The sequence below is a fragment of the Cydia amplana genome, chromosome 1 (assembly GCF_948474715.1).
Source record: "Cydia amplana chromosome 1, ilCydAmpl1.1, whole genome shotgun sequence".
NCBI lineage: Eukaryota > Metazoa > Arthropoda > Insecta > Lepidoptera > Tortricidae > Cydia > Cydia amplana.
The window spans coordinates 17846677-17872318 of record NC_086069.1 but is presented as its reverse complement, the minus strand read 5'-3'; the positions used below and the strand labels follow the sequence as shown (position 1 = coordinate 17872318).

General features: G+C 37.8%; 1 protein-coding gene and 1 non-coding gene across 4 annotated transcripts in view; one reads left to right on the top strand and one right to left on the bottom strand.

Moving 5' to 3' along the window:
- The first annotated feature begins 893 nt into the window (after positions 1-893).
- LOC134649151 (uncharacterized) overlaps positions 894-25642 on the top strand; it is a 110706-nt gene continuing 85957 nt past the window's right edge. For 2 of the 3 annotated variants that reach the window (XM_063503872.1, XM_063503866.1), the window contains exon 1: positions 895-2445. In XM_063503872.1, the coding sequence (XP_063359942.1) occupies positions 1161-2445 (1285 nt within the window). In that variant the 5' untranslated portion in view covers positions 895-1160. Of the gene's footprint in view, positions 2446-25642 lie in introns of all 3 variants that reach the window. The other variant, XM_063503879.1, reaches the window with a different exon arrangement.
- On the bottom strand, positions 14204-14284 carry Trnap-agg (transfer RNA proline (anticodon AGG)). The gene is given in 2 exon segments: positions 14204-14239; positions 14248-14284. It is a non-coding gene; the product is annotated as a tRNA-Pro (tRNA).

The window sequence follows — 25642 nt, the reverse complement described above, 5'->3', positions numbered from 1 at the left end:
CGTAACAGCACGGGATCTGGTAGCTGCCCTCACTGACCCAAAAAGAAAAGTCACCTGTATATACAATTCGCAACCCTTTACCGCATAGGCGCTGTACCAGCCGCTGCTGTTTCCTGTAAAATGGTTCAGTTAGTTAGAGGGAGTTAGAGAGTACTATTGCTTGTAGCCAGATAGACAAAGATACAAATATGGTGATGTATGTTAACAGAACTAACGTATTAATAATGAATAAAGCGTTTGGCTCTTTTTTATTACCTAATTCAAATTAAATTAACCAATTTAGTTTAAACAACTCTACAGCACGGCATTTTCTTCATTAGATCATTCAATACAAATATATTCTAGAATCAGATTGGTAAAGTAGTACAAACATCGGTTCAATTGAATAATATCTACAAATTACGCTGCAGAACAGCTGTTCGCATTAGTCAGCGACGCATGCTCGTATGGCCACGCTGCACGCTGCATGGTCAAGTGAAAAACTATGTCAGTGCGAACAGTTGTTGCGCCTACGTCAGTGCCGTCATGTTTCATACACATAGGTTCAAGGGGAGCCGGCCAGCACGGCGGTCTCTATTTATAGTGTCTCGCATCTATTTCACTGTTAGCCCGCAGTGCAGAAATGTCCGGAGACGCGAACGTCCAAAAACAAGCGCGGAACCACCGAAAAACGCGCGAGACATTGCGACCGCGCGGGCGCGTACTCGATCGATCGATTCCACGTATCCAATCTACCCAACTCTGATAATCAGATCTGGCCAACTGACGCAAATTAAATCCCAGTACTCATTAGACGATGCAATTACGCGCAATCACGGCACGCGAGCTTATGCAACAGTTTTCAACACAATCAACACCGCCTGTTTGTTACAGTGTCGTATTCATGCAGTAATCGTTTTAGTTTTACAGTGTATTAAAGTGACCGAGTGTCTGTGATACTAGTTTCCTAGTTAAAATATGCCATTTTTGTGTTCCTTATATATTTTATTTTTCGGGTGAAAAACAAATATGACATTGGAACTATTTTAACGAGAATGCGGGTGAAACGCTTCGCCTGGCGACGCGCCAAAATTAACACTGAACAGCTGACTGTAAATAAACAAGCGTTAGCTGATAAAAACGTAACGTGTTATTGACAAACAATCAAGAAAATCATCAACATGTCCGAAAAGAAAGACGGTGATCATAGTGACGTTCCCATAATCGATGACAATGTAATTCGAATTCAGCTGAGAAAGCCCTGCCAACAAAAATGGGAATTACGGACGCGAAATCTGTCTCCTGGGATCAGATTTCCTACGATACAACTTTTTGATAGTGAAGGAAATCTCCTCGTGGAGACAAATGATGAAAACGTTTCCATAAAGACTTACGAAGATCACTACGTCAGGGGAAGCCAGTCGTTGCGAGAGAAAGATTTCAAACATTACATTGGCAAGAACTCGATTAGGAAACATAATTCCGTCGCTGGAGACAACATTTATACAAGAGTATTTCGTACGCCTGTCGTAATTAACGATAACGTTGAGGGAGGTAATAAACGTTACGTTATACGAAATTGCGGCAGTGTAACAAACATTCCAAGTAAACTCACATTAAACACGAACTTTTCTAATTTGCAAATAAATAGCCTCGAAACCACCCCTTTCCAGTCCGAAGGCGCTAGTGAAGTTAGCAGTTACAAAAGTTCTGACGACGAAAGCTGTATCGATGACACGAATCCAATATCGAATGAAACCGAAACCAAGTCAATATTGAAAATGAATGGCATAACTTCAACAGAAAGTTCGCCTGAATTTTCAATTGATGCAAAAATGAACGAATCTGAAATTGAAATAGGCACAATGCTTCATAAATCCCAGTCATTGAAAGATGCCATTCAAAGAAGAGGTTCCACAAAAGAGCATAAAAATGACACTTTGGCGCGTTCCAATTCTGGAGTTTTGTATAATGGGCCCCACAATAAAGTATCGTTCCTGAACACTTACTTAAAAAGCTTACCCTCGCGGTCCGGGTCTAATCCGGATTGGTTTGTTGTACACCGGCAAAAAACAATGAAATCTTCACTAAATTCTCCCGAAGCATTGAAGTACCACGACTCACCCGAATCTTTTTTACGTAAATTACGTCTTCAAAAAACACGGGACAACACATCAGAGAAAGGATTCATTAATATTCCCGCGGACGCGGCGACGGCTTGTGAAATGAATAAACGCCTAAAAATGTACAGACGTGGCTTATCAGAAATCGAACCACGGAATCATTTAGAGAGTGTGACCATGAGACAGCGGAGTCACTCCGTGTCGGAAACCTTCGGGATTGTCCGCACTTCGTCGTCTGAAAGTGTGGACGAAGCCGACATGGTGCTTAGCCGTCTGAAGAGGAGAATACTCAAGAATAAGTTGAGAGAGAAAAAGCGGAGCCTTGGTTCAAAGTACCTTTTCAGTAAGTGCTCTAATTTAGTTTTTATAATATGAAATATTCATTATGCTTTTCCATTGTTTTTGAAATGGATATTAAGTACAGTCAGCAGCAGAAGTTGCTAAGCCAACAGGAGCTAAGATTTAAATATTTTAGGTAAATATACCCGTCTCGCTGACGGAAGCGGCTCCTAAAACTAGTGCGATAAGGACAAGGCGAAAAATCCTGCGTAAAAATATCAAAAATCGAGGTTTCGTACTCGACTGTTTCCTCCTCCAAAACTTAACCAATCGTAACCAAATTTGGAAATCTAAATAATTATGACATTATCTGTGTCGGACCGTTTTCCTTTTTTGACTAATTGATGTCAGTTTTGAATAGCACGCCTCTCATTGCGGCATAGTCAATTAGGCCATTTTGGCCATTTTTGAAGGGCTCTAGCGCCTTAAAAAACAAAAATATCAAAAAAAGCAAAACGGTCCGACACAGATATTGACAATATTAATCTGTGTTGAAAAAATCATTGCTCTAGCTTCAAAACCCACGGAGGAAACAGTCGAGTACGTTTGTATGGAGAAATGACCACTCCTGTTGGCTCTTAAACGCCTAGCTCGCCTAGTCGTAGTCAACGTTTACCTAAATACTAAAATGACACAACTTGTTTTCCTCCCTTACCATTACTTTTCAAGTCCCTGTTACTCATGTCCTAAAAGGACTGGTACTCCTAATATTTCCCACCAATAAACGCACTTTAACATGCTAAGTTTTATTCATGATTTATATCATATTAGTCATACTTTTTACAGTCGAAATGCCAAGTTTGGAGACATGATTAACATAAATACATAGGCGAATAGGTATGTATACTTCCAAATGTGTAGCACGAGCAGTACCCATAGTTTTCTTATATACCGACAGCAGAATAGTCGAGCGAGATGTTAATTATTTGACCACTCAGTTAGTTGATATTATCGAAGTAAATGGAAAATTTTGAGCATCACAGAAATCATTATTAAAATACCTACCTTTAGGCAGCATACAAAACATCAAGGAAAAGAATAACAGTCTATTCATAACCTTTCACCTGTCGCGGTAGAAGATTGAAGGAAAGATAGGAAATTTCAGGGAAGTGCCGAGTTATGGTAATGATGGTCTCCATTGTCAGATGATTTGTATAGCTTTTGCCTAAACACGTGTACAAAAACATGTCACATAGACGCAGAGATGTGACTTATTTGAAATACTTGTATTTAAAATGCAAATACAAAATGCAAAATACCTATTTTGTATTTAAATACCTTTAGAAGAAAACTATTTTGTATTTTATTTGAAATAGTTTTTGGGACCTATTTTCTATTTTCAAAATACAAAATACTTTATAGTAGGTAATTTAGGTAGGAGTTACAATCTCTTCTGATGTTACAATCTTGGTTATCCTGGGAACTCTCTCATTCTTTAACATGGAACTGTTGAATATGTTTAGTAACGTCGCACATGACCACAAGAGTAGCGCAGTGGTTAAAAAAGAAGAATCTTGAGTGTTGCGAGGCACGAGAGGAGAACAAACTTTTCTGCCCTGGTGAAACACAAACATGACGTTTTCATTACACTAACGAGAGGTATTACCTATACTAGCTGTAAAACATTACATATCTAAATTAATGCTTTTAAAAATTGGCTGTTAAAAACCATCATCCATCCATCCTTCCGGTTAATATGAGCAAACAACTAGAAATTTGCACTTTAGATAGAGGGCTGATTGGCACACTGTTTTCAAAGAATAAAGAGAGTCTTTTCAACTCGGAAATTCCGAGTAATACTTTTTAATTCAGACTAGGTATTCACTATTTAGAGTACCTTTTATCGCAAAGTATTTGTATTTAAAAAAAGTATTTTGAAAATACCTATTTCGTATTTTGTATTTTAAATATAAATTCAAAAACTATTTTGTATTTTGCATTTGAAATAGTATATCAAGGAAGTATTTGCATTTTGTATTTAAATACTTTTTATAAAGTATTTTTCACATCTCTGCATAGACGTATACAGAGTTTTTGCTTTAGGTACATTGATGGTAAATCCAAATCTATAGATTACAGAAAACTTGCAACTTGCTTACTTTTTGCAGGAAACATAAATTACCTATTATAATATATTATTGTTCTTTCTTTATTTTCCTTCTTAGGCTAGGTCACTTATAATAGGAATATAAAAGTCAAATATAAAAACACTTACAAAAGAATACAAAATATTATTTTATGCAACCGTTGTTTAAGAGAGGTCAAAAAAGCGGCCAAGTGCGAGTCGGACTCGCCCATGAAGGGTTCCGTATTTAGGCGATTTATGACGTATAAAAAAAAACTACTTACTAGATCTCGTTCAAACCAATTTTCGGTGGAAGTTTACATGGTAATGTACATCATATATTTTTTTTAGTTTTATCATTCTCTTATTTTAGAAGTTAAGTACAGGGGGGGGGGCACACATTTTACCACTTTGGAAGTGTCTCTCGCGCAAACTATTCAGTTTAGAAAAAAATTATATTAGAAACCTCAATATCATTTTTGAAGACCTATCCATAGATACCCCACACGTATGGGTTTGATGAAAAAAAAAATTTTTGAGTTTCAGTTCGAAGTATGGGAAACCCCAAAAATTTATTGTTTTTTTTCTATTTTTGTGTGAAAATCTTAATGCGGTTCACAGAATACATCTACTTACCAAGTTTCAACAGTATAGTTCTTATAGTTTCGGAGAAAAGTGGCTGTGACATACGGACGGACAGACAGACGGACAGACGGACAGACGGACAGACAGACAGACAGACAGACATACAGACATGACGAATCTATAAGGGTTCCGTTTTTTGCCATTTGGCTACGGAACCCTAAAAAGGTGTCATCAGCATCGACAGGAAGCTTCTTATTAAATATATAGATTAATCGTAATTTACTTAATTTATAGTTTAGATAGTTAGAAGTAAAGTCAATTTTAATTTATAAGTTAACACTTTTAGAATAAAGAAAACGTAACATTATAAAACATTATTAAATTTTACAACGGGACTTTAATCGCGTATCTAACTTTTTAAGATTTACCAATGATGGTTTTAGATTTAATAATATAATCGTGAAAGTTTAAATCAGTGTTTTTATAAAACATATTTTTAAAGTACCTATACAATGAGTTTTATATACATATAACATTTTAATACATGTCAAAAAATACAATAATAAAAAAAACCTTAAAAACTACTACATTTAAACCAAGACACTTAACATAAAACTAATAGCTAGGTACTAATACTAGGTAACTAATCAAATAACCCACCCCGAGTCATTCCAGGCGCAAAAGTCCCCAACACGCTCGCTGCGTTTCCGCGTTGAATCGCAATAGATAACCTTTGCACCAGGAATGACCCGGAGCGGGGATCAAGTCCCCTCTCTCGCAAGCGACTCCCGAGCTCCCTAAAGAAGGACCGCGCCTCCGAGCACCAACACCCAGTGGTCTCCACCGCGAGCGGAACAAACAAATAACCACCTAGGCACGCGTACTTTTCCCGCTTTCTAAGAGCAGCTATCTCAGCAGCTGCCCCCGCTAGACCTACTGTGCGACTCAAGTGCGAAGCAGCAAAAGTGCTGACGCATGTTGCGTCCCACAGCAGGCACTTCCCTTTCTGCCAAGGCACCAACGTCATGCCATCCGGCCTCCTCCCATCAGACCGGCTAAGGCCCGGGGGCTCAAGCAAACAAGGCACATTTGCCGAGACTAGCGCTCTGCGTATGATGTCGTTTAGAGCGTGATGGCGTGGGAACCTTCCCGCACATCGGCAACAACTCAGAGCGTGGTGGCCATTGCTCTCCACCATGGCGCCGCAGATGCAAAAATGAGGAACGCACACATCGCAGCCCAAGCGAAGAGCAACAGCCACCCGCAACGAATCGTTGTCGAGGAGGGTGCCTAAATGCGGGGAAGGCAACGCAAGCAACCACGCCCCTGACTCCGGCCTCGACCCTGCAAGAAGTCTTGCTCGATCCGCCCCCGAAGACCGCTCCAACAGGCCATCAAACACTCGCTTCACCCCAACGTCGTCCCACAACCGTTGAAATTCTGGCCTCTCGGGCACCGACTTACCCGGATTGAGAGCCATCCAGGCTTCCAAAGCATCGACCGAGTACGGTATGGCTACCCTATTACCATCTGACCCCAAAATTCGAGTAACCAGGTCCACAACCCCACCCGCCGATGCCAAGAACGCAGGAAGACTCACGTCTCGCGCGCGCCGTATACCCAGCCCACCACTCCGAATCGGCAAAGACGCCAGATCCCAACGGTCAAGATCGAGGGAGACGTTAAGTAAGGATTCCACAGACTCCCTTAACACTCTGTCAAAAGAATCCAACTCTTCAGGGTGAAGCCAAGCCGGAACGGTGCGCAAAAAGTACGTGAGCTTGGGGACAGCGAAGCAGATCCGAAGTAGGACCAGGGCAACATGCGCCGACATTTTAATTGAATAGCTATTAGCTAGTAGGAACAATATGTTCAAAAATGTTAGTTTTTCAAATATGAAGGAAACCGCCATCTATTATCAAAGTAAAGAAACAACATGGAACCCACGCTGTTCCTTCTCTAAGTTTGTGTACCAAAAGAGCAACGTGTTACTGCGCCCTCTTACGGATAATTTACTTAACTACGAAGTTAGCCTTTTACGGTTAGAAGTTCATGGAAACCACCGCATCGTGCGGAATAGCATTACGAGAGTGTATCAATGATAATAAATATCTGGGAGCCCGAGCTTGCTCGGAAAACATATAAAAAAACTCAAAAAAGCGCGTTTTCCCAGAGATAAGACCTAGCTAGATCGATTTTCCGCCCCCAAAAACCCCCGTATACTTAGCAAATTTCATCAAAATCGATAGAGCCGTTTCCGAGATCTCCGAAATAATAAATATATAAGTATAGATATAAATATACATGAATTGCTCGTTTAAAGGTATAAGATTATATTTATAGGTATAACACATTGGAAAATACTACGCGGAACGCAAATTTACTTAGTAAGTACAAGTTAGTTGTAGGTACCTAGGTAGGTGACTTGAACGAAAGTTTACGGATCTGAATAATTTTTATATTCTTGCATTAATTTTCTTGCTAAGATGATCCACAGATTATTTAGTTGCAAAAAATATTTTTCCTATTAATACTTCAAGTATATGTAAGTACTTATGTAAAATCTTCTTCTTAGTCTTAGTCCCATAGCCAAAGTAGATGTGAGAGTTTAAATTAAATTCAAGATTGTTAAGGTAGTAGGGACAAATCAAGGACCTCTATGGTACCTACGGAGAAAGTCGCGGACACATTTGTCTCAAATATTTAAACCCTCACGGGCCTAGCCAAGCCTAGGTGACAATCGCTTGCGCCACGACAACGAAACGCTTTGTGTCACTATATCACTCTTCATATTAAATCTATTGCCGTTTTTGATGGAAAAGATAGCACCCATAGTTGTACAGTAAATAAATTGAATTTCTCAAAGGAAAGAAGTTTGATATTTTTCTTCGTGCCAACGAGAAGTCGGGAAATGAAAATGCTGAAATTCGATTTTCCTTCCGCGTCGCGAGTTGATGAGAGAACGTTTCTTGGTGAAAAATATCTTAAAGTACCTAATGGTTTTCAAATTTAAAGTTACAGTATACGAGTAGGTAAAATACGATACCTACGAACCTACACAGATAAAATACGATAAATCGAAATGTATATATCTCTTGTCATTCTGTCCCGTCAGCCAAGATACAACAATAACAGAAGTTTTTAGTAAAAATTTGTAACACATTTTATCAACACGCTTATTTAGAATAGAAGATTAGAGAGAACTTATCCCGATAGTATTTTCAGCGAACGGTCTCATAACGAAGAGTCGATCAACACCTTACTTTCGCTAGGTGGTTTGCTCAAGGATCACATGCAGAAGGCGATAGTCTGGAAACGTCGCCGATAGTCAGTCGGTTGCTCTCTCTGCGGCCCTGACCACCGGCAGCTTGGGTTCTGCCCCGCTGCTGGCGGCACCCTAGGTTAGGTTTTTATAACATGTTTATTTATGTTGTATTGTTGTTGTATGTTTTTTTTATATTTAACTTTTATCTAAACACCCATTAAAAATAACCTATATTAAGAAAGAAAATAACAGAGGAGATAAATAATCTGAACCTTTTACAAGTTTTTTATGAAATAGCTTCTCAGTGAACCTTAGTAATAAATGAGCAATAATAACCATGCTTCTATTTATTTCAATCAAAAATTAATATTTATATATATATGTGGTCTTTACAAATGTAATTGCCTCAATAAAATCACTCCGCCCTATGGCTTTGCCTGTCTCCAAATATCGTAAAAGCCATCACATTGATTCCTAATTCTATTGTGAAAATAAACCAAAATACATTACAGTATAGTAGGCGTGCCGCGTACCAGTATGTATGTATGTGGTTGATAAAGGCCTGGTTAGGGCGCCTAACGGGAAGTGACACAATTTTACACAATAGACTTTTTCCTTTGATTCCATAAATCTAAGTAATGACTTCCTCAGTTTTTAGCGTTCCTTGGTGTTGTAGTCGGTATGTAACATTCAAGATTTGATTCGTTTAAATATAGGAACATTACAAAAATACGAGTATATTAAGTAAGTAGGTACTATGTGGTGTAAAAATAAATGAAGGTAGAAATTAGGAACACAGTCAAACAAATCAGTTTTATTATCAAAATGCATTTTGAAACCTCTGGGCAGATTTTTTATTGCTCAGTCATTGAAGCAGTGATATTGGTAAAACCATCCAAGATTTTTATTTTATTTCTGGCTTGATCCACTCGTCATAAACGGAAGTAATGGAACCCATCATCAACGCGCCTGTTCGGCTTGCCGGCCGAGCCGCCATCGAAGGCGAAAACTGAGAAAAAAGTGACATTCGCGCGAGGAATCTTTGGCCGCGTGCCAGCGCTGTCGCCCGCCGCGTCTGCACTTAGCTATCTGGGGATTTAACTTGGATGTTGGAACTTGATCTTATTCTTATGCGATAAATATACCTATTTTATATGATCATATTGGTCATTGAAGCCTTGTATTTTTTTAACACTCTCTTCAAAGGCAATGGAAGTGCGTCTGTGTTGATCATTTTGTCTTACTCTCTTTCTTTTAATCTATGTACTTATCGTAATGGTATCCACGTATTTTTTCCATTAGCCCTACACCTAATGATTTCGTCTACGGATACTTTTTAAAACTCATGATCATTCATAGGTCACCTACCTACCTATCCTATCCTATCCTAATATGAAAGATAATCTTTCAGCAGTAGTACTACCTTTGTTCTGGGGTTGCCGTTGTCTTCCATCTTGTTTGGAGTTGGAAAGTGTAAAGGTCGGTTGCACCAAAGTTTGACGTTACGAATAGTTTGGCGACCAAACTATTCGTAACGCTAAAGAGTGGGCTATATTTTTATGTATGGAAAGTTTCATAGTAATGCGCCGGGGCGCGCCGGTTGACGTTGATCAGTCTGTCAAATGTGGTTGGTGCAACTGGCCCTTAGTGTCAAATTTGCAACGTAGTCGGTTGTGATCTCTACCGTTTACCAATACCGTATGGTGGCCATTGTCGACGCTGTCGCGCATACTCAGGATTCCTCGCACTTACCTGCTAACTGCGAATTTTATTGCCTCTGATAGGCTGCACACACATTCACCTCAGTCATCATCATCTTCCTCGCGTTGTCCCGGCATTTTGCCACGGCTCATGGGAGCCTAGGGTCCGCTTGGCAACTAATCCCAGTAATTGGCGTGGGCACTAGTTTTTACGAAAGCGACTGCCATCTGACCTTCCAACCCAGAGGGTAAACTATAGACCCGTATTGGGATTAGTCCGGTTTCCTCACGATGTTTTCCTTCACCGAAAAGCGACTGGTAAGTATCAAATTATATTTCGTACATAAGTTCCGAAAAACTCATTGGTACGAGCCGGGGTTCGAACCCGCGACCTCCGGATTGCAAGTCGCACGCTCTTACCGCTAGGCCACTAGCGCTTCACACACATTCACCTCAGTAGGTACCGTATTTAATTTTAGTTACATTTCGGCAACTTGTATAGTTAGCAAGCAGTCTTTGGGTCACCGACCACGTTTCTCCAGCCGGAAGACCGCGCGGAAGTATAAAAAAGCTACAGCCTAATTATGGGGTCATCATCATATTCTCGCGTAATCCCGGCTTTTTGCCAGGGCTCAGATAGGTACAACATTTTAAGTTTGACCGCCATCCTTTTTTATTAATGGGTAATACGTTGTTGTATGTTGTATTGTTACTGTATATTGTATAATATTTACTACTTATCCAGATAAGGTAATATCCATGGTAAAGAGGAATGGAACCTTTATCAAGCTGAACACTTTTTTCAGTTTTTCACCCAGGATCATAGAGCCGAGTATAAATAAATACCTACCTACCTACACAACCCACCAGCAAAATGTAAAAGGACCTAGGGTATCCAATTATAATTTTAGAGTAAAGCAGGTATTGAACTGTTGGCATAAAAACTTAACACCGCATTGCGTGTTAAAAAAATTAATAAATAGCCGGTGTTAAAAATTACCGCTACTAGGGGTCAAGGTCGTTGTGTGCAGTCTTTGGTGCCCAGGCAAGCGGCAGGTTTGGAAACATCGGAATAAGTTTCTTAAATTTATCTTTATACAATTACTTATGATATGCAAGGTTGGTAATATGAAAGGTTTAAGAGGTTTTTATTATTTTTTAGCGTAATTTGAGCGTAATTCAAACAGTAACACATGGGCTGAGGCATGCGCAGTGGCTGCGAGGCGAGTCAATATCCCCTCTCTGGGGCGCCGCCGCCATGTCGCTCCTTTTGGGTCGCGAGCGTAAAAGGGCATAAAGACGAATATGGTTATAATTATAAAAAATAATAAGACAAATAAGTTTTCCGTACGTGCCCAATAAATTTTACAACCCTCTGCTATGATATTTATGCTGCTATTTATCTATATAAAAAATGCTGCCTCTCCGACTCAATTTGATCGACCAGACGGTCTGTGGCCTATTTTATAAAGCTACAAGGCCTACAAGTTACAATTTACAAGTGGAAGTCTCTTTCTAACCCTGTGTGTTAGAACGAGACTTCCGCTTGTAAATTGTAACTTGTAGATTTATAAAATAGGCCACTGGTCTTTTCGATAGGTACCAGCAAGACAAAGGACTGGACCAGACCAGACCTTTCGTCCAGACCAGATCGAAAAGACAGAAATTAAGTAGATACTCACTAAAACTTCAAACTTTAACATCTAAACGTAAATAAAAACTGTATAAGTATTACAGGATTTCTAATACTATTTCCCATTAATAATGGTTCCTCATCCTTTATAGGGGTGTTTAACTTACATACATAATATACATTTAGGTACCTGTGGGTGTTGTACCTAATGTAACGTACCACCAGTCCACCATCTACCTTACATTTAGTACAACCTGCCACCTGCCTCTACTACCTACTTAAATCGGCAATGTCAGCATAGATGCAGCAGCAGGTATGTGCACGTGCAGGGAATTCATTATAGATGCACTTCTAAAACTCTTCTTCCTCCTGCCCTTATCCCACGTCATATGGGGTCGGCACAACATGTTTTTCTCTTCCATTCTCCTCTATCTTGTGTCACCTCAGCACTCCTTTCTTTCTCATATCTTCTTTCACACAATCCATCCATCGTTTTTTGGGTCTTCCATCCGCTCTCTGCCCATCAACAGTCATTCTAAGATGCACTTCTAAACCTACACATTAAAAATGTAATGTTTAACGAGTTATCTGCTGGGTCAAAAATAAATAATTATTAAGACAGGGTTATAATTTTATAGGTATAAATATAATGATACCAAAATAGGCCTTCATTTAAGTTACGTCTTTATTCGATGGAGCGTCATTAGTTGCCAGTCCGGCCGCTAGAGTGGATCTGCCAGCTGGCTGGTTTGACAGTCGCCACTCGGCGCGCGTCGACCGGTCCGCAAGCCGGCACCGCGTACTCTGCACACGTGCATGTAAATGCTTTTCAATTAACCTATCAACTTTTAAAACTTATAAAGTTCACGGTTTGTAGCATCCGGACAGTGTGTTTATTTACAACATTTCTTTATTTTGGAACGTTTTTAGTTTGTGTTCAGTTTAGTTTTGTGGTGTGTGTATTTGGTTGTGAGTGCGCGGTAGAATTTGTTTTGATATTTTTGGTTTTGTTTTTAAGTTTTGGAACGCGTCGAAGTCCAGGACGATAGTGAAGGTAATAAATACCTATTTAATTATGTAATAATTATTAATTACTTGTCATGGCTGTGCTTATCTTTGCAAACTTAGATATAGGTATTAGGTATGTGTGTAACCTTAGGTCCTCAACCGCAGCTACCTATTTGCTGGCATTACTCATTCGCTTATTCAATCTCGAATAGGCACTTGGGTAATCTCAATGAAGTCAATGATGCCGGTGTGAATGAAGAGCATTGCAAGAAGTAATTGTCATTTTGCGTGGGTTGCATAATAATTTGGATATCTTTAAAGAGCATTTCTGCTTCACCTCAGCTGGTAAATTCCAATGTGATGTGAACGTCAAGTGTTTCGTAGGTATTTCGAAAATGACGTGTCGGCGGCATCTGCAATATTGGTCTTCAACCCTCGAGATAACTACGATTGAAAGTACCGAATTTTACTGGTTGTCTTGCCTAGTGATGTGCCGTTACCAGTAAAATACCCGAAGTGGTATTTTACTCTCGGCACATCACTAGTCTTGCCCCTCTTTCTCCCACACAAACAACAATATCGGACGTTGTTGACGGACAGATTAGAGGATGAAACAGCGTCCCTAATCCGGTTGTACAGTCACCTGCAATAATATGTTAGACGAAGAAGGCCGCAAAAATATCTAACACGATCTTATTTGTAGAGTCTTGTGAGCATGTCACATATTTTTGCGGCGTCCGAAGAGTAACATATTATTGCAGGTGATTGTACCTACCTGCCCTGCCTGCCTTGAACAAGGTACTACGGCACCCGAGACTACAGTTTCCGTTGAGTGGGACTAGGGGACTAGCAATGTCTAAATTGGATTTGAAGCCAGATTATTTATACCGAGATTCAAATAAACTATTAATAGACTTCGAAAAGGCGGAAGTTCTCAATTCGTCGGCATCTTTATTTTCTTTCCTTTCCTTATATTGGATGTTCCCCGATTTCTCGAAGAAGGCTGGTCCGAATTAAAAAAAAACTTTTTTGTCTTTAAGGGATTACTTAACAGTGCATCATACTCCTTTTCGGTGATGGAAATGGAAAGCACCGTGAGGAAACTTGCACACATTGACGAAGAAATTCAAAGGTGTAGACTATGTGAAGCTCGACCCACTTTGGGTCAGCATGGGGACTAAGTAATATCTATAGCCTCTATAGACCAATCTCTCTCGTGAATGGAGGCCTGTGGTCAGCAGAGGGATATATATAAGATGTTGTTTTCTATTGCCATTATGTCAGGATCTGATGATGGAAAATCTAAGTCAACCGTTTTTTCAAAGAGAATTTAGGCTTAATAGGTACTTACCTATGTTCCGATGGGCCTTATCCACTACAAGGGGTAGAGATATTTGATATTTGATGCTTCGCCACTGGTTCCCTTTATCAGAATCAAAATCGTATCGTAATCGTATCCCTGGTTAGATAACTAGGTAGTTACAAATTTAAAAGTGGAAAAATTACTGTCTTGGGTGAGATTTGAACTCACGGCCTCTGGATCGATAGGTACCTACTCCAGCGCTCTGCCATCTGAGCCACCAAGACCTAATAATAATAGCATTGATCGCAGACGTTTCTACTTGTTAAAAATTAAAAAATAGGTAGTTACAGTGTACCCCCCTTATTCAAGTTTTTCATAAAACTTTACAAGCCTCAATTAGTTTATGTTTTATAATACCTAGATAATATTCTTATGGCTCCTCTACACGATGGGCCAACGCCGGCCACTCCAAGGGACGCATTTATGCGTTAGAGGGAGCAAGTGATATTGCTATCTCATTCTACCGCGTGGCTGCGTCCCTTGGAGTGGCCGGCTTTGGCCCATCGTGTAGAGGAGCCATTACAAATACATAAACTTGAGGCTACAAGCGCGTTGATGAATAAGGTCATATGTAGGTATATTGCGGTATACTATACTTATTAACTATAATATGTATATACATTCGTAGGAATATTCCGGTTTAACCATTTTATTGCGATAAACCTACATAACCTTACACATAACGATGTTTTAAGTAGGTACCTAATGAAATTATTGAAAAATAACAGATGGTTTGAGTAGGAATGTCAAATCACAAAAAAATAACTAAACTAACCTATACCTACCCGGGTAGAAATCCCGTTCTCTCTTTTATTTTTAGTAGTCTACATTAGGAAAAAAAACTCGCGAAGTACCTATCTACAGTACCTACGCTAAAGTACTTGGGACTTGGGAGAACATTCAAGCCGCGCTGAGAAGATAAGTAGGTAGCAAAGTGGACTCAGCCGAGTTCGCTAAGTACTAGAAAGAATCTTAGTAGGTAACTCGTAGTTAATGACCAATTAGCAATAAACCAGCAACGAAAAAGCTCAGACTCGCTCGCTAACTGTAACTTAAGATTAGAAAAACTTGTAACTCTTGAGTATCCTCGGGGAAAGGATTTAAGTAATATTACATCCAAAAGTGTAATTGCTATATCTTGGAGGGAATCGTTAGATAGACATAGAATTAGATAGATACTATGTAACTACACAACACACGAAACAGCTATTCCTGGCAATGAAAAATATTAAATAAATAAAAAATGAAAAATATTGTGCAAAACGGGTTGCAAGGTATCTCGTATAAAAATCAGTCACCCAAAGGCAGCAGGTAGAAAATCTTGTCTTAAGTCAACATACGACGCCAACCCGCGCATTGCGGATAAAGTAGGGACAAAAGCCTTAAAACTCGCGTTATCATCGTCAGGCCAAAATAAATATTGAGCCCCAGCAGGACACACCGACACATTTCATTTTTAAACTTTAAATAAATGTCATATACTAAGAAAAAGTAACCAAGGCCTCCAGTGCCCCAGGCTGGAATCGAACCAGCGTGCTCTGCTATCGCGGCAGGTGCCTGTGCCATTCGGCCACTGGGCCACAGCGGCATAGGTCGAATTTTTCCAAGTATATGCACTTCTTACTTGTTACACAATAAACAGTACGACTCAACTACCCGCTAGCTTCACTCCGTGGGGAACTGAATTATTGTTGCATGGTTAATATATAAAGTAAAATAAATAAATTGTTATAAAAAGGGAGAGATGTGACGGTTGCCTAATAAACAGTACGACGCAACTACCCGCTAGCTTCACTCCGTGGGGAAGTGTCATGGCGTGCGGGTTGCTGGCGGAGTGCACGAGCAATAACAGTTGTTTCATTTGGTCACCCAGTACACAACGGAGCCTGGACGTCACATTACTGAAGGCTTATGGCGCCCCCTGATACATACTGTTACTTGATATAAAAACAAATTAAAATATTTTCTGAAAATAATTTAATTTATTCTAATACATTTCATTTTTGTTGATTATTCTTACACAATAATTCCTATTCCTGTTCCTATTGCCTATCAAATAAGCTGTCAGTTTTACCTGTCGTGGAATATATTGGGCCCCATACATTCCACGAGTCTTCTCTTTCCTCATCGGGAATAAGATAAAGTCCGTCTAAAAAGCTTGTTGCACTTTTCTAAATTTAGTACTAACGAGAGGGACGCCGCTTTGCAATTGCCCTGGCTGACCTTACATAAAGACTTAAACCTCACAAGTAGGTTATGGCACAGATTTTTAGGGTTCCGTAGCCAAATGGCAAAAAACGGAACCCTTATAGATTCGTCATGTCTGTCTGTCTGTCCGTCTGTCCGTCCGTATGTCACAGCCACTTTTCTCCGAAACTATAAGAACTATACTGTTGAAACTTGGTAAGTAGATGTATTCTGTGAACCGCATTAAGATTTTCACACAAAAATAGAAAAAAAACAATAAATTTTTGGGGTTCCCCATACTTAGAACTGAAACTCAAAAAATTTTTTTTCGTCAAACCCATACGTGTGAGGTATCTATGGATAGGTCTTCAAAAATGATATCGAGGTTTCTAATATCATTTTTTTCTAAACTGAATAGTTTGCGCGAGAGACACTTCCAAAGTGGTAAAATGTGTGTGTCCCCCCCTGTAACTTCTAAAATAAGAGAATGATAAAACTAAAAAAAAAATATATGATGTACATTAATTACCATGTAAACTTCCACCGAAAATTGGTTTGAACGAGATCTAGTAAGTAGTTTTTTTAATACGTCATAAATCGCCTAAATACGGAACCCTTCATGGGCGAGTCCGACTCGCACTTGGCCGCTTTTTTTGTTTTAATTCACGAGAACATATGGTACAGTAGATGTTATTAAGTGTACATATTGACACATGATATGTTCGGCCTTATGGCATGTGAAAATTATTTGTATTGACATAGTTCATGCATGTCAAAGGAAAATACGTTACAAAATGTCGCGTTTACTAAAATATTATCAAAATTTAAATGATTAAATACAAACATCAAGTTTCAAGCCTCAATCTACAGTCAGTTAGTCATTCAAATTCAGCGCATAAGTTCATCAAACTATTATAGAACTAAATCTAATTTTCTTCCTTATATAAAAAGATTACATGTAAAAATGAAGTAAAAATTAGAATTTATAATGTCAAAAGTTTACATGTCAAAATTAGGTAAAAATTAGAATTTATAATGTCATAATTTACATGTCATAATGAAGTAATAGTTAGAATTTATAATTAAAATTAGGATTTATAATGTCAGAAGTTTACATGTCAAAATGAAGTAAAAATTAGAATTTATAATGTCAAAAGTTTACATGTCACAATAAAGTAATAGTTAGAATTTATAATTAAAATATTCATCAATGTAATAAAAACTTGCATTACACAATATATTTTTCAATTTAAATTAGAACTCGTTAAATGGTAGCGTCTTTATGTGTGCAGGAATTTTGTTAAAAATTTGTATACACATGTGATATGCGCTTATAATAGTTCCATGAATTATTTGTTTTATTTAACCAAATAGCCAAACCAAAACACCACTAAATGGCGGACCGCGGTCCGGATCAGGAATTATTCGGGATCGCCGACCTATTTTATTTTTTTACGAAAAGTTTTTAAATAAATATGTAATACGTAATATGTAATATGTACTCTAGGTCCATGGGGTCCCAGCGCGCATAAGTTTCTCGCAGAAATCGCGAAGCGTCTGGTTGACGTAACTGGTGACCGAAGAGCTGGCGGCTACCTCGCACAACGTATCAGCATTGCGATACAGCGAGGAAATGTCGCCAGCATCCTTGGTACAATGCCTCAAGGGCCTATTTTAGATTTAAGCTAGTTTTTAATTTCTTTTAGTAATACACTGTATATATCTTGTTTGTAAATAAATAAACATTAATCATATGTAATTGAAACCTGAATTTGACGCAAAACGCGGAAGGTTGCGAATTCAAGCCTTCTCAAAGCATAATAATGCTAATGATTCAGGAAAAAATTTAAAAATACGATCAAAGGTAACGTGCCCTGTTATCAATTTAATTGATTGATTCGATGTTGTCTTTACAAAGATAAAATATCACATATGCGGCCCGAGGGGGTTAAGCTTTGTTTTGTATTTTACAAGCTTTTATAAAATTACTCTCACCGTTGTCTGTTTGTCGGTCTGTAATCAAATCTTGCAAGTTAAATTTGATCCACGGTTTCCGATTGAGCTGAAATTTTGCATGCATGTATACATCAGATGACAATGCAATATTATGGTACCATCGAGCTGATCTGATGATGGAGACAGGAGGTGCCCATAGGAACTCTGTGATGAAACAACGCAACCTAATTGTGTTAGGGGTTTTTAGAATTGTCTCGATGAGTATTAGTTGTCTGTCGTAAGAAAAGTACAGTCAGCGATAAAAGCTTGTACCAAAAATGAAATTTTTGCCGAAAACTTTTTTTAACAAGCTTTTATTAGGTCGACCTGTATGTAACTATGTAATGGAATCTAAGGTAACTAATTTAACCATCTTCCAAGGATCGTAGCGTCATGAAAATTGGCAGCTGTATGTAGTTCTGATGACAATACAATAATATGGTACTGTCGAACTGATCTGATGAGGGAGACAGGAGGTGGCCATAGGAACTCTCGACCTGTATGTAACTAACATGTAATGGAATCTAAGGTAACTAATTTAACCATCTTCCAAGGATCGTAGCGTCATGAAAATTGGCAGCTGTATGTAGTTGTGATGACAATACATTAATATGGTACTGTCAAACTGATCTGATGATGGAGACAGGAGGTTTTTAGAATTGTCTCGATGAGTATTAGTTGTCTGTCGTAAGAAAAGTACAGTCAGCGATAAAAGCTTGTACCAAAAATTAAATTTTTGCCAAAAACTTATTTATCAGTCAAAATTAATTGCTAAAATACTATTAAAAATAAAAACACACAAAAGAATCCAGATTTTCTAGCCTTTTTATGACGCCAAAGCAAAATTCAATAATATACGCCAGCCTTATCAAAATTCTGACTGGTCAGTTCTCTGAATTTGTCTAGCAACTTTCATACAGTGCTGTATTTTTAGACCAAATTCTTGAATTTTTATTTCATTGGAATATGATCAGTGTCAATGTTAAGGTAAAAATATCTCTAGTTGACTACGAAATTAAATCTACTGAAACTATTCCCTCAATTGTAAACAAGACGTTAATATTGCAGAACTGCACAAGTGACTGCAATAAATGTTCAGAATATCACCTAGGTAGCAGTAGTAGCAGTAAACACGCTCCGTAAGACCAGTAAAATAGGTTAATGGTTGAATAAAGTTTTCAAGTAAGCATAGAATTGGTTCAAGAGGGCTGACGTTGATAAATATCACGTCTTTAAAACTATGTTTAGTAATATAACTATATAAACGGTATATTAACTTAGGGTTGAATAAAAATGTTGATAGTATATTTTCTGTCGTCACTTATTTTGGTAAGCGTTCTGCGACCTTATTTTGTGATTCGTTCGTAAAGTAACAAAAACTTACTTATTGCAAAAAAAGAATTAAATACGAATCAACCTTGTTGTTTTACTAGTATTATTTACGATGGCTTTGAACTGTTATTTATTACCTAATTATTGAGTTATCGCTGTCACTATATATCATCATTTGCCTAGATATATGTATGTAAGGTATGTAACTAAAAATGCAACAAAGCTGCTTGACTCCGATGTAAAATCGGTGCTGGTGCCGGCACGGATGCGTCCAATATAATCTTGAAATCTTTATCAGTGACTAAATACATTTACCATAAACTAATTAAATTGTCAGAGAGTTATATAAGTATCTATTTTCTTAATGTTTTATTATCGGGTTTGGCTCGTGGTCGAGCTGAGATGTGATTTATTGTTCTGAAGGGAACATTAATTTTATTTTGTGGCTTTAATCTGTTCTGTAAACTGCCGACCTTATATAAACTTGTTTTCATATAAAACTTGGTAAAACAGCAAACTTAATGTTACAAAATATGTGTACGAGTTTATGTATACATGACACATATAAAGTTACATCTCTGAAATCGCTCCACTATTAAATATGTACTTTAAAAGCACCTGAAATAATAACAATGACATATTCGTAAACATACGCTGAATTAATGGGTTCATTCGCCCATTTATGTTTCTCAACCATACTAGTTTACGGCGCAGTTTAGATTTAGACTCTGTTTATTTAAGTTCAAAAGAAAGATTTGCATGCTGTTTAAACTCAATTTGCATATCCTAGTCATGTGTAAATACGCTGTGACCTACGCTATAATAGCCTAATGGTTATGTTGTGTCCCACCCCCCACTTGAAGGTTCTGTCAGTAGATATGTATCCACAACGATAAATACCCGCTTTTACAATAGCAGTATTGAAAACGGGAGTAAGTTTTAACCGCTTTAGTCCGGTTGCTGTTACTTTGAGTAGCCATTTGCGAAGCTGAGCACGTCCTGACTTTAGTAAAGTTATTAAAAGTTACACTATACACTATATCATTGTAAAGGATCCCGAGACCGTATATTTTGTCGTCTTGACAATCGAGTCAGAACTTAGTAGTTCTCCTGCGAAAATTTTGATGGTGGTTGACGGTATTCCTCTAACAAAAGGTAATCAAATTGATTGAATTTATTCTACGCAGAAAGTAGTGATCAATTAGAATTTTGTTTTCGATTAAATTCCGTTTCGTAATTCCATTCTCGTTAAAATTCCGTTCTTGATTACTAATCCTACTTTTCTTTAAAATGCCGTGGTGTTGTTTTATAAAGCGAACGTTCCATTTATATGACCGACGTTCGTTTTCCAGGAAAATATGCATATTCATGGAATCGAAAGCAACCATTTCGTGGGAAATTCTGCACAAAGTTGCTAGCGTTTTACTGTTCTTTTAACCATTAATGGTTTTTGGGTGGGCAACGCTGGAAAAACCGATATTAAACAAACTGAATAGCCTGTAGCTATCGTAGGGATTGGGCCATTTTCTGTAACTATTTTGTGGACACAGAGATACTTTCGGATGCCTAGCATTATTAGCGGTATTGCTTAATTAATCTAATGCACTCAATATATAAATTACGTACCTTCCTTAAAGTGAAGTTGAACATTGAAATCTAATGAAAACTGATTATCTCTAAATAAATAGGTCTATCTAATGTAGGTACTTACATATAATATACCTATGTATTCTTAAAGTCGTCCAAACTTCTGTCGCCCCTTCAAACTGAAATTAGAATGTCCGCTTCCTTTTCGCGGGTTTTTTCACGTTTTTTCATCAGAATGCTAATTCGGTTCACGAATAGGTACTTAATTTGATAAATGGCTAAGTTAAGGATACTCAGTTCAGTAGGACACTATCTAATTATTGAGGTAGGTGGCGTTGTAAGGGCGAAGTACATGTACTTAATGCCACTCAATTGACTCAATCCTAGACAGTAGACAGCAACAAAACGACGATGGTATTCCATCGCATTTATTTCCATACAGTTTATTATTACCCCGCCGAGTTTAGACTGCGCCCGTGCTTCCCACCGCAGCACAATCTCAGACTAATTTAATGAAGTCTTCCGTTCTGGGGTCAATGATTCAATGATTCGCTTCGAATCCTAGTATCCTAGTAGCTCTTACAATATTATCCTTCAATATTGTGCGTAATAATGAATTAGTGAATGGTTTCAGTATATACGAGCATCGTTATTTACAACGAAATAGCTTCTGCCGCGATTTTGTCTGCGTGGAATGATGATGATTATTGATAAAAACTACCCTCTGTCAATCTCCATAGCAAATTTCATCTAAATTGGTTAAGCAGTTTAAGTGTAGACCGACAAATAGACAGAGTTACATGCTTTAGCATTTAATATCTGGGTGACCGAGCTTCGCTCGGAAAACATATAATAACTCGGAAATGCGCGTTTTCCTAGAGATAAGACCTAGCTAGATCGATTTTTCGCCCCCGAAAACCCCCATATAGCAAATTTCATCGAAATCGTTAGAGCCGTTTCCGAGATCCCCGAAATATACCTATATATAAATAAACAAGAATTGCTCGTTTAAAGGTATTAGATAAATATGAATTCATAAGGATTTTAATAGTTGACAGCCACTTTGTCAATTGATTTTCTCTGAACAAAAAACATTGAATCTAATAATATAATATTGAAGCTATGTTGAGTGTTGACGCTGGGAAGCTGGGATAATATAATACGTTGAGCGTTTTTTAGGTTTTATTATTCTCCTTAGCTTATTAGTAAACTATACTTACAGCTAGGCAAAGGCCTCATTTCGATTTCACCCTCCCCATGCTTGAGCAATGTCTCGCTACACGCCAATGCCGTTTGAATGAATCTAGGTCGTCCCATCATTTCATTCCTCTTCCAACATGTTTAGTAGTAGCACAGACAAAAGAGTACTAATAAGAGGCGTAAAGTAGTACCGAGTATTGTAGCCGCAAATTTGCCATTTCATAGATGGCTCTGTAAGGTAAACGTCCTCTAATGCCCAATAGATGACACCCTGCTGTCACCTCTATTGACAATTATTTAAGTTTCAAGACATGTATTGGGACCGCGTCGAGCACGAGTAAGTTTACCTTACCTTACTGCACTATACGTTTTGTGGCAATCGAAGTGTCAAATGTTAGCGATCTACAATTTATTTGCCAAAATAATGGGGAGGGAGCTGAAGTCGATGGCGCTGTACACGCCGTCGACTTCAGCTGTCAAATTAGTCAGTACAGTCAGTATTCATATTAGCGGATGAAAGAATCCGCCAAAAGTATCTGCCACACTGAAATACTCTTCCAAATTGAGATGTACATATTTCTACAGTTCGCGTTCAAAAGTGCCAGTCACAGTCTAAATGTTCTACCTACATATAAAGACTGTCTCTTTTTCGCCGGCTGAGAATACGTTTGTGCCATACCATCCATTATTGAGCAAAATCGCTTTTTAATGATTTCTAGAATAACAATCAATATGCTATAATTGACACTAATCGGTTTTTGGAAAAACATATTTTTCAAAAATGTTATGCCATATCCGCATTTTACTATAGGATAATTAATTACACTTTGTTAACAGAAAATTATCACAAAAGTGTGACATATCCAAAACTTTTGTGTCATATCATATCATACATTGTACGTTTAACATTTACTCATCAAAAACGGATATAGCAGTAATAAAAGCGCTTTTATTTCATGATTATCACTATATTCACAATATTTGTATAGTATACTATAAATAGTAAACATAATATGTGCCTAAATGATAAATAAGTTCCTATTTCCTAAATGTAAAACTTTTCGAGAAATATTTTTTTTGCATCTTTTCGCTCTCCTGTAATCCAATGTAAGTGGGGATGGCACAAACGTATTCTCAATTTCTCACCCAGCGTTTTATTAAATTATTAGAGAATGATAGATACTTTTGACGCGTGTTCTGATCCGTTACTTTTGATGCTGAGCGTGCAATAGGGTGGAATCACATCTGTCAGCATCGAGCCGCATTTTATATATGAGAAATTGCTCGTTAGTATGAAGATGCGTACGCATGCTTTCAGCTTTCCGATGCGTACGCATCTTCATACTAACGAGTAGGGTTTGCACTATGGATCCGAAATGTATGGGAAGATCCGCGGATCCGGATCCAGATCCGGATAATTTCATACATTTCGGATCCGGATTGCAAACCCTACTAACGAGCGATTTCTCATATATAAAATGCGACTCGATGCTGACAGATGTGATTCCACCCTTATTTTGCACTACTTTGCGCATCTAATAGTTATACCTAATTAAATAAAAACGATTGTCATTTTTTTAATAAATATAACAAAAGGCGGACTTAATGCTATGAGGCATACTCTACCAGTCAACCTTCGGGCAAAGCAGAGAATTTGTAGGCGTTGCAACATTATGATAATTCTACCTAAACTCATTACGTACGTTGCACTATACACATCCTAAGAATTTGAAAAATGCTGTTGTTTAAAATTTGCATGTTGTAGGTACGGCAACAATATTTCGACCAACGTTTTAAAATTTTCATCCTCATTTAACTATAAAATACTTTATTTTGGTTCGCAAAATCGGAAAATATGTCGTGCCGGGAAGTATCAGGCACGTTTGCTAAGGGTGCCAACCCCGTCCTGGCACAGACACCGATCGGATACAGCCAAAGAATACCTAAGTAACTGGTTAAAAATTACGTATGCTGCGTTGCCGTAAGCTAACTACGATCGAGTATCTAGCCTACGTATAAATAACTCTCACTGTCCAACAGAACCGATGTTTGACAGCGAAAGGTATATCACGTTATCCCTCCCTAATGCATGGTGTCAATATTGCGGCTATGCCTGTAATGACTGTTCCAAGCAATTGTGAGCCGAGCGCATCTGAACAATTCAGAGAAATATCACTATGTTTATAGTTGATCCCAATGATATTATATAACTATAATATAAATCATTTCAAATCAGTTCATCGGTAAAAAGGCTAATAGGTAGAAGGTTAGCAAACTGGTGGGGCGCCTAGGTATAGTCGCCACCATATATATAGGTAAAATCGACTTGTAAGTTTCTATTGTAGGTAGTAGTAGTAGTATTATTAAAAAATACTTTGTTGCACAAAACAAGTGCATAACACAAAGAGAATAGGTACAGTAAATGTGTACAAAGGCGAACCTTCTACTAACCTATAAGTATACTGTTAGTGTATTAGTTAGTTAATGTGAAGCTAGTTAATATGACGGTTCGGTTTCGGTCTGAACATCATATATATTGCAAATGATTTTTATAATATGAATTCAGATAATTAATTAAAATTAATACTTACTGCGGAAATACCGACATGACTTTTTGTTTTGAATGCTCGCGTGTAAGGAATTCGACATAGGTATTTAATTAACTGAAATCAAATATCGAGTAGGCAAGGCGGAAGAACAGTTAGAAAAATCGAACTGTATTCGGCACGAAATACGGCGAGGTACCTATATTTTTTCAAAAAGGCCTTTTTTAAATCTCTACATATGTAATAGTTATAATGACTATGTATTAACAGTATAAGTGTTTTGGCATATCTAGAGCTGTAAACTTATACCTGTATTTATTTAAAGAATAAAGAATAAAACAGGAATACCTACAAAATATGATACACAATATCAAATAGGTACTATTTTGTGACAAACCAATTTATTTTATGTAATAGGTACCTATTTGTTATTTGAACGTAGAAACACCGATTAAATATGTTGTAATTGGTACCATAGTGCAGAAACGAAAAATTAAATGACAACTCAGTTTTTAATATTAGCTTAAGAACAGTGTTGATATTTTATCTAAAACTACTTTTTTTCCAAATGGGTGAACCTAAGAAAACCCTATGACTAGACCAGATTCTAAAATAAATGATTTATGATTTTGTAATTTATGATTTTATATGCATCCCCAGATGCTTTTTGATTGTCGATGTCGCAGATAGGTGAGGTTAATTCACGCCACATTCCTAGTAGGTACTTAGGTACTA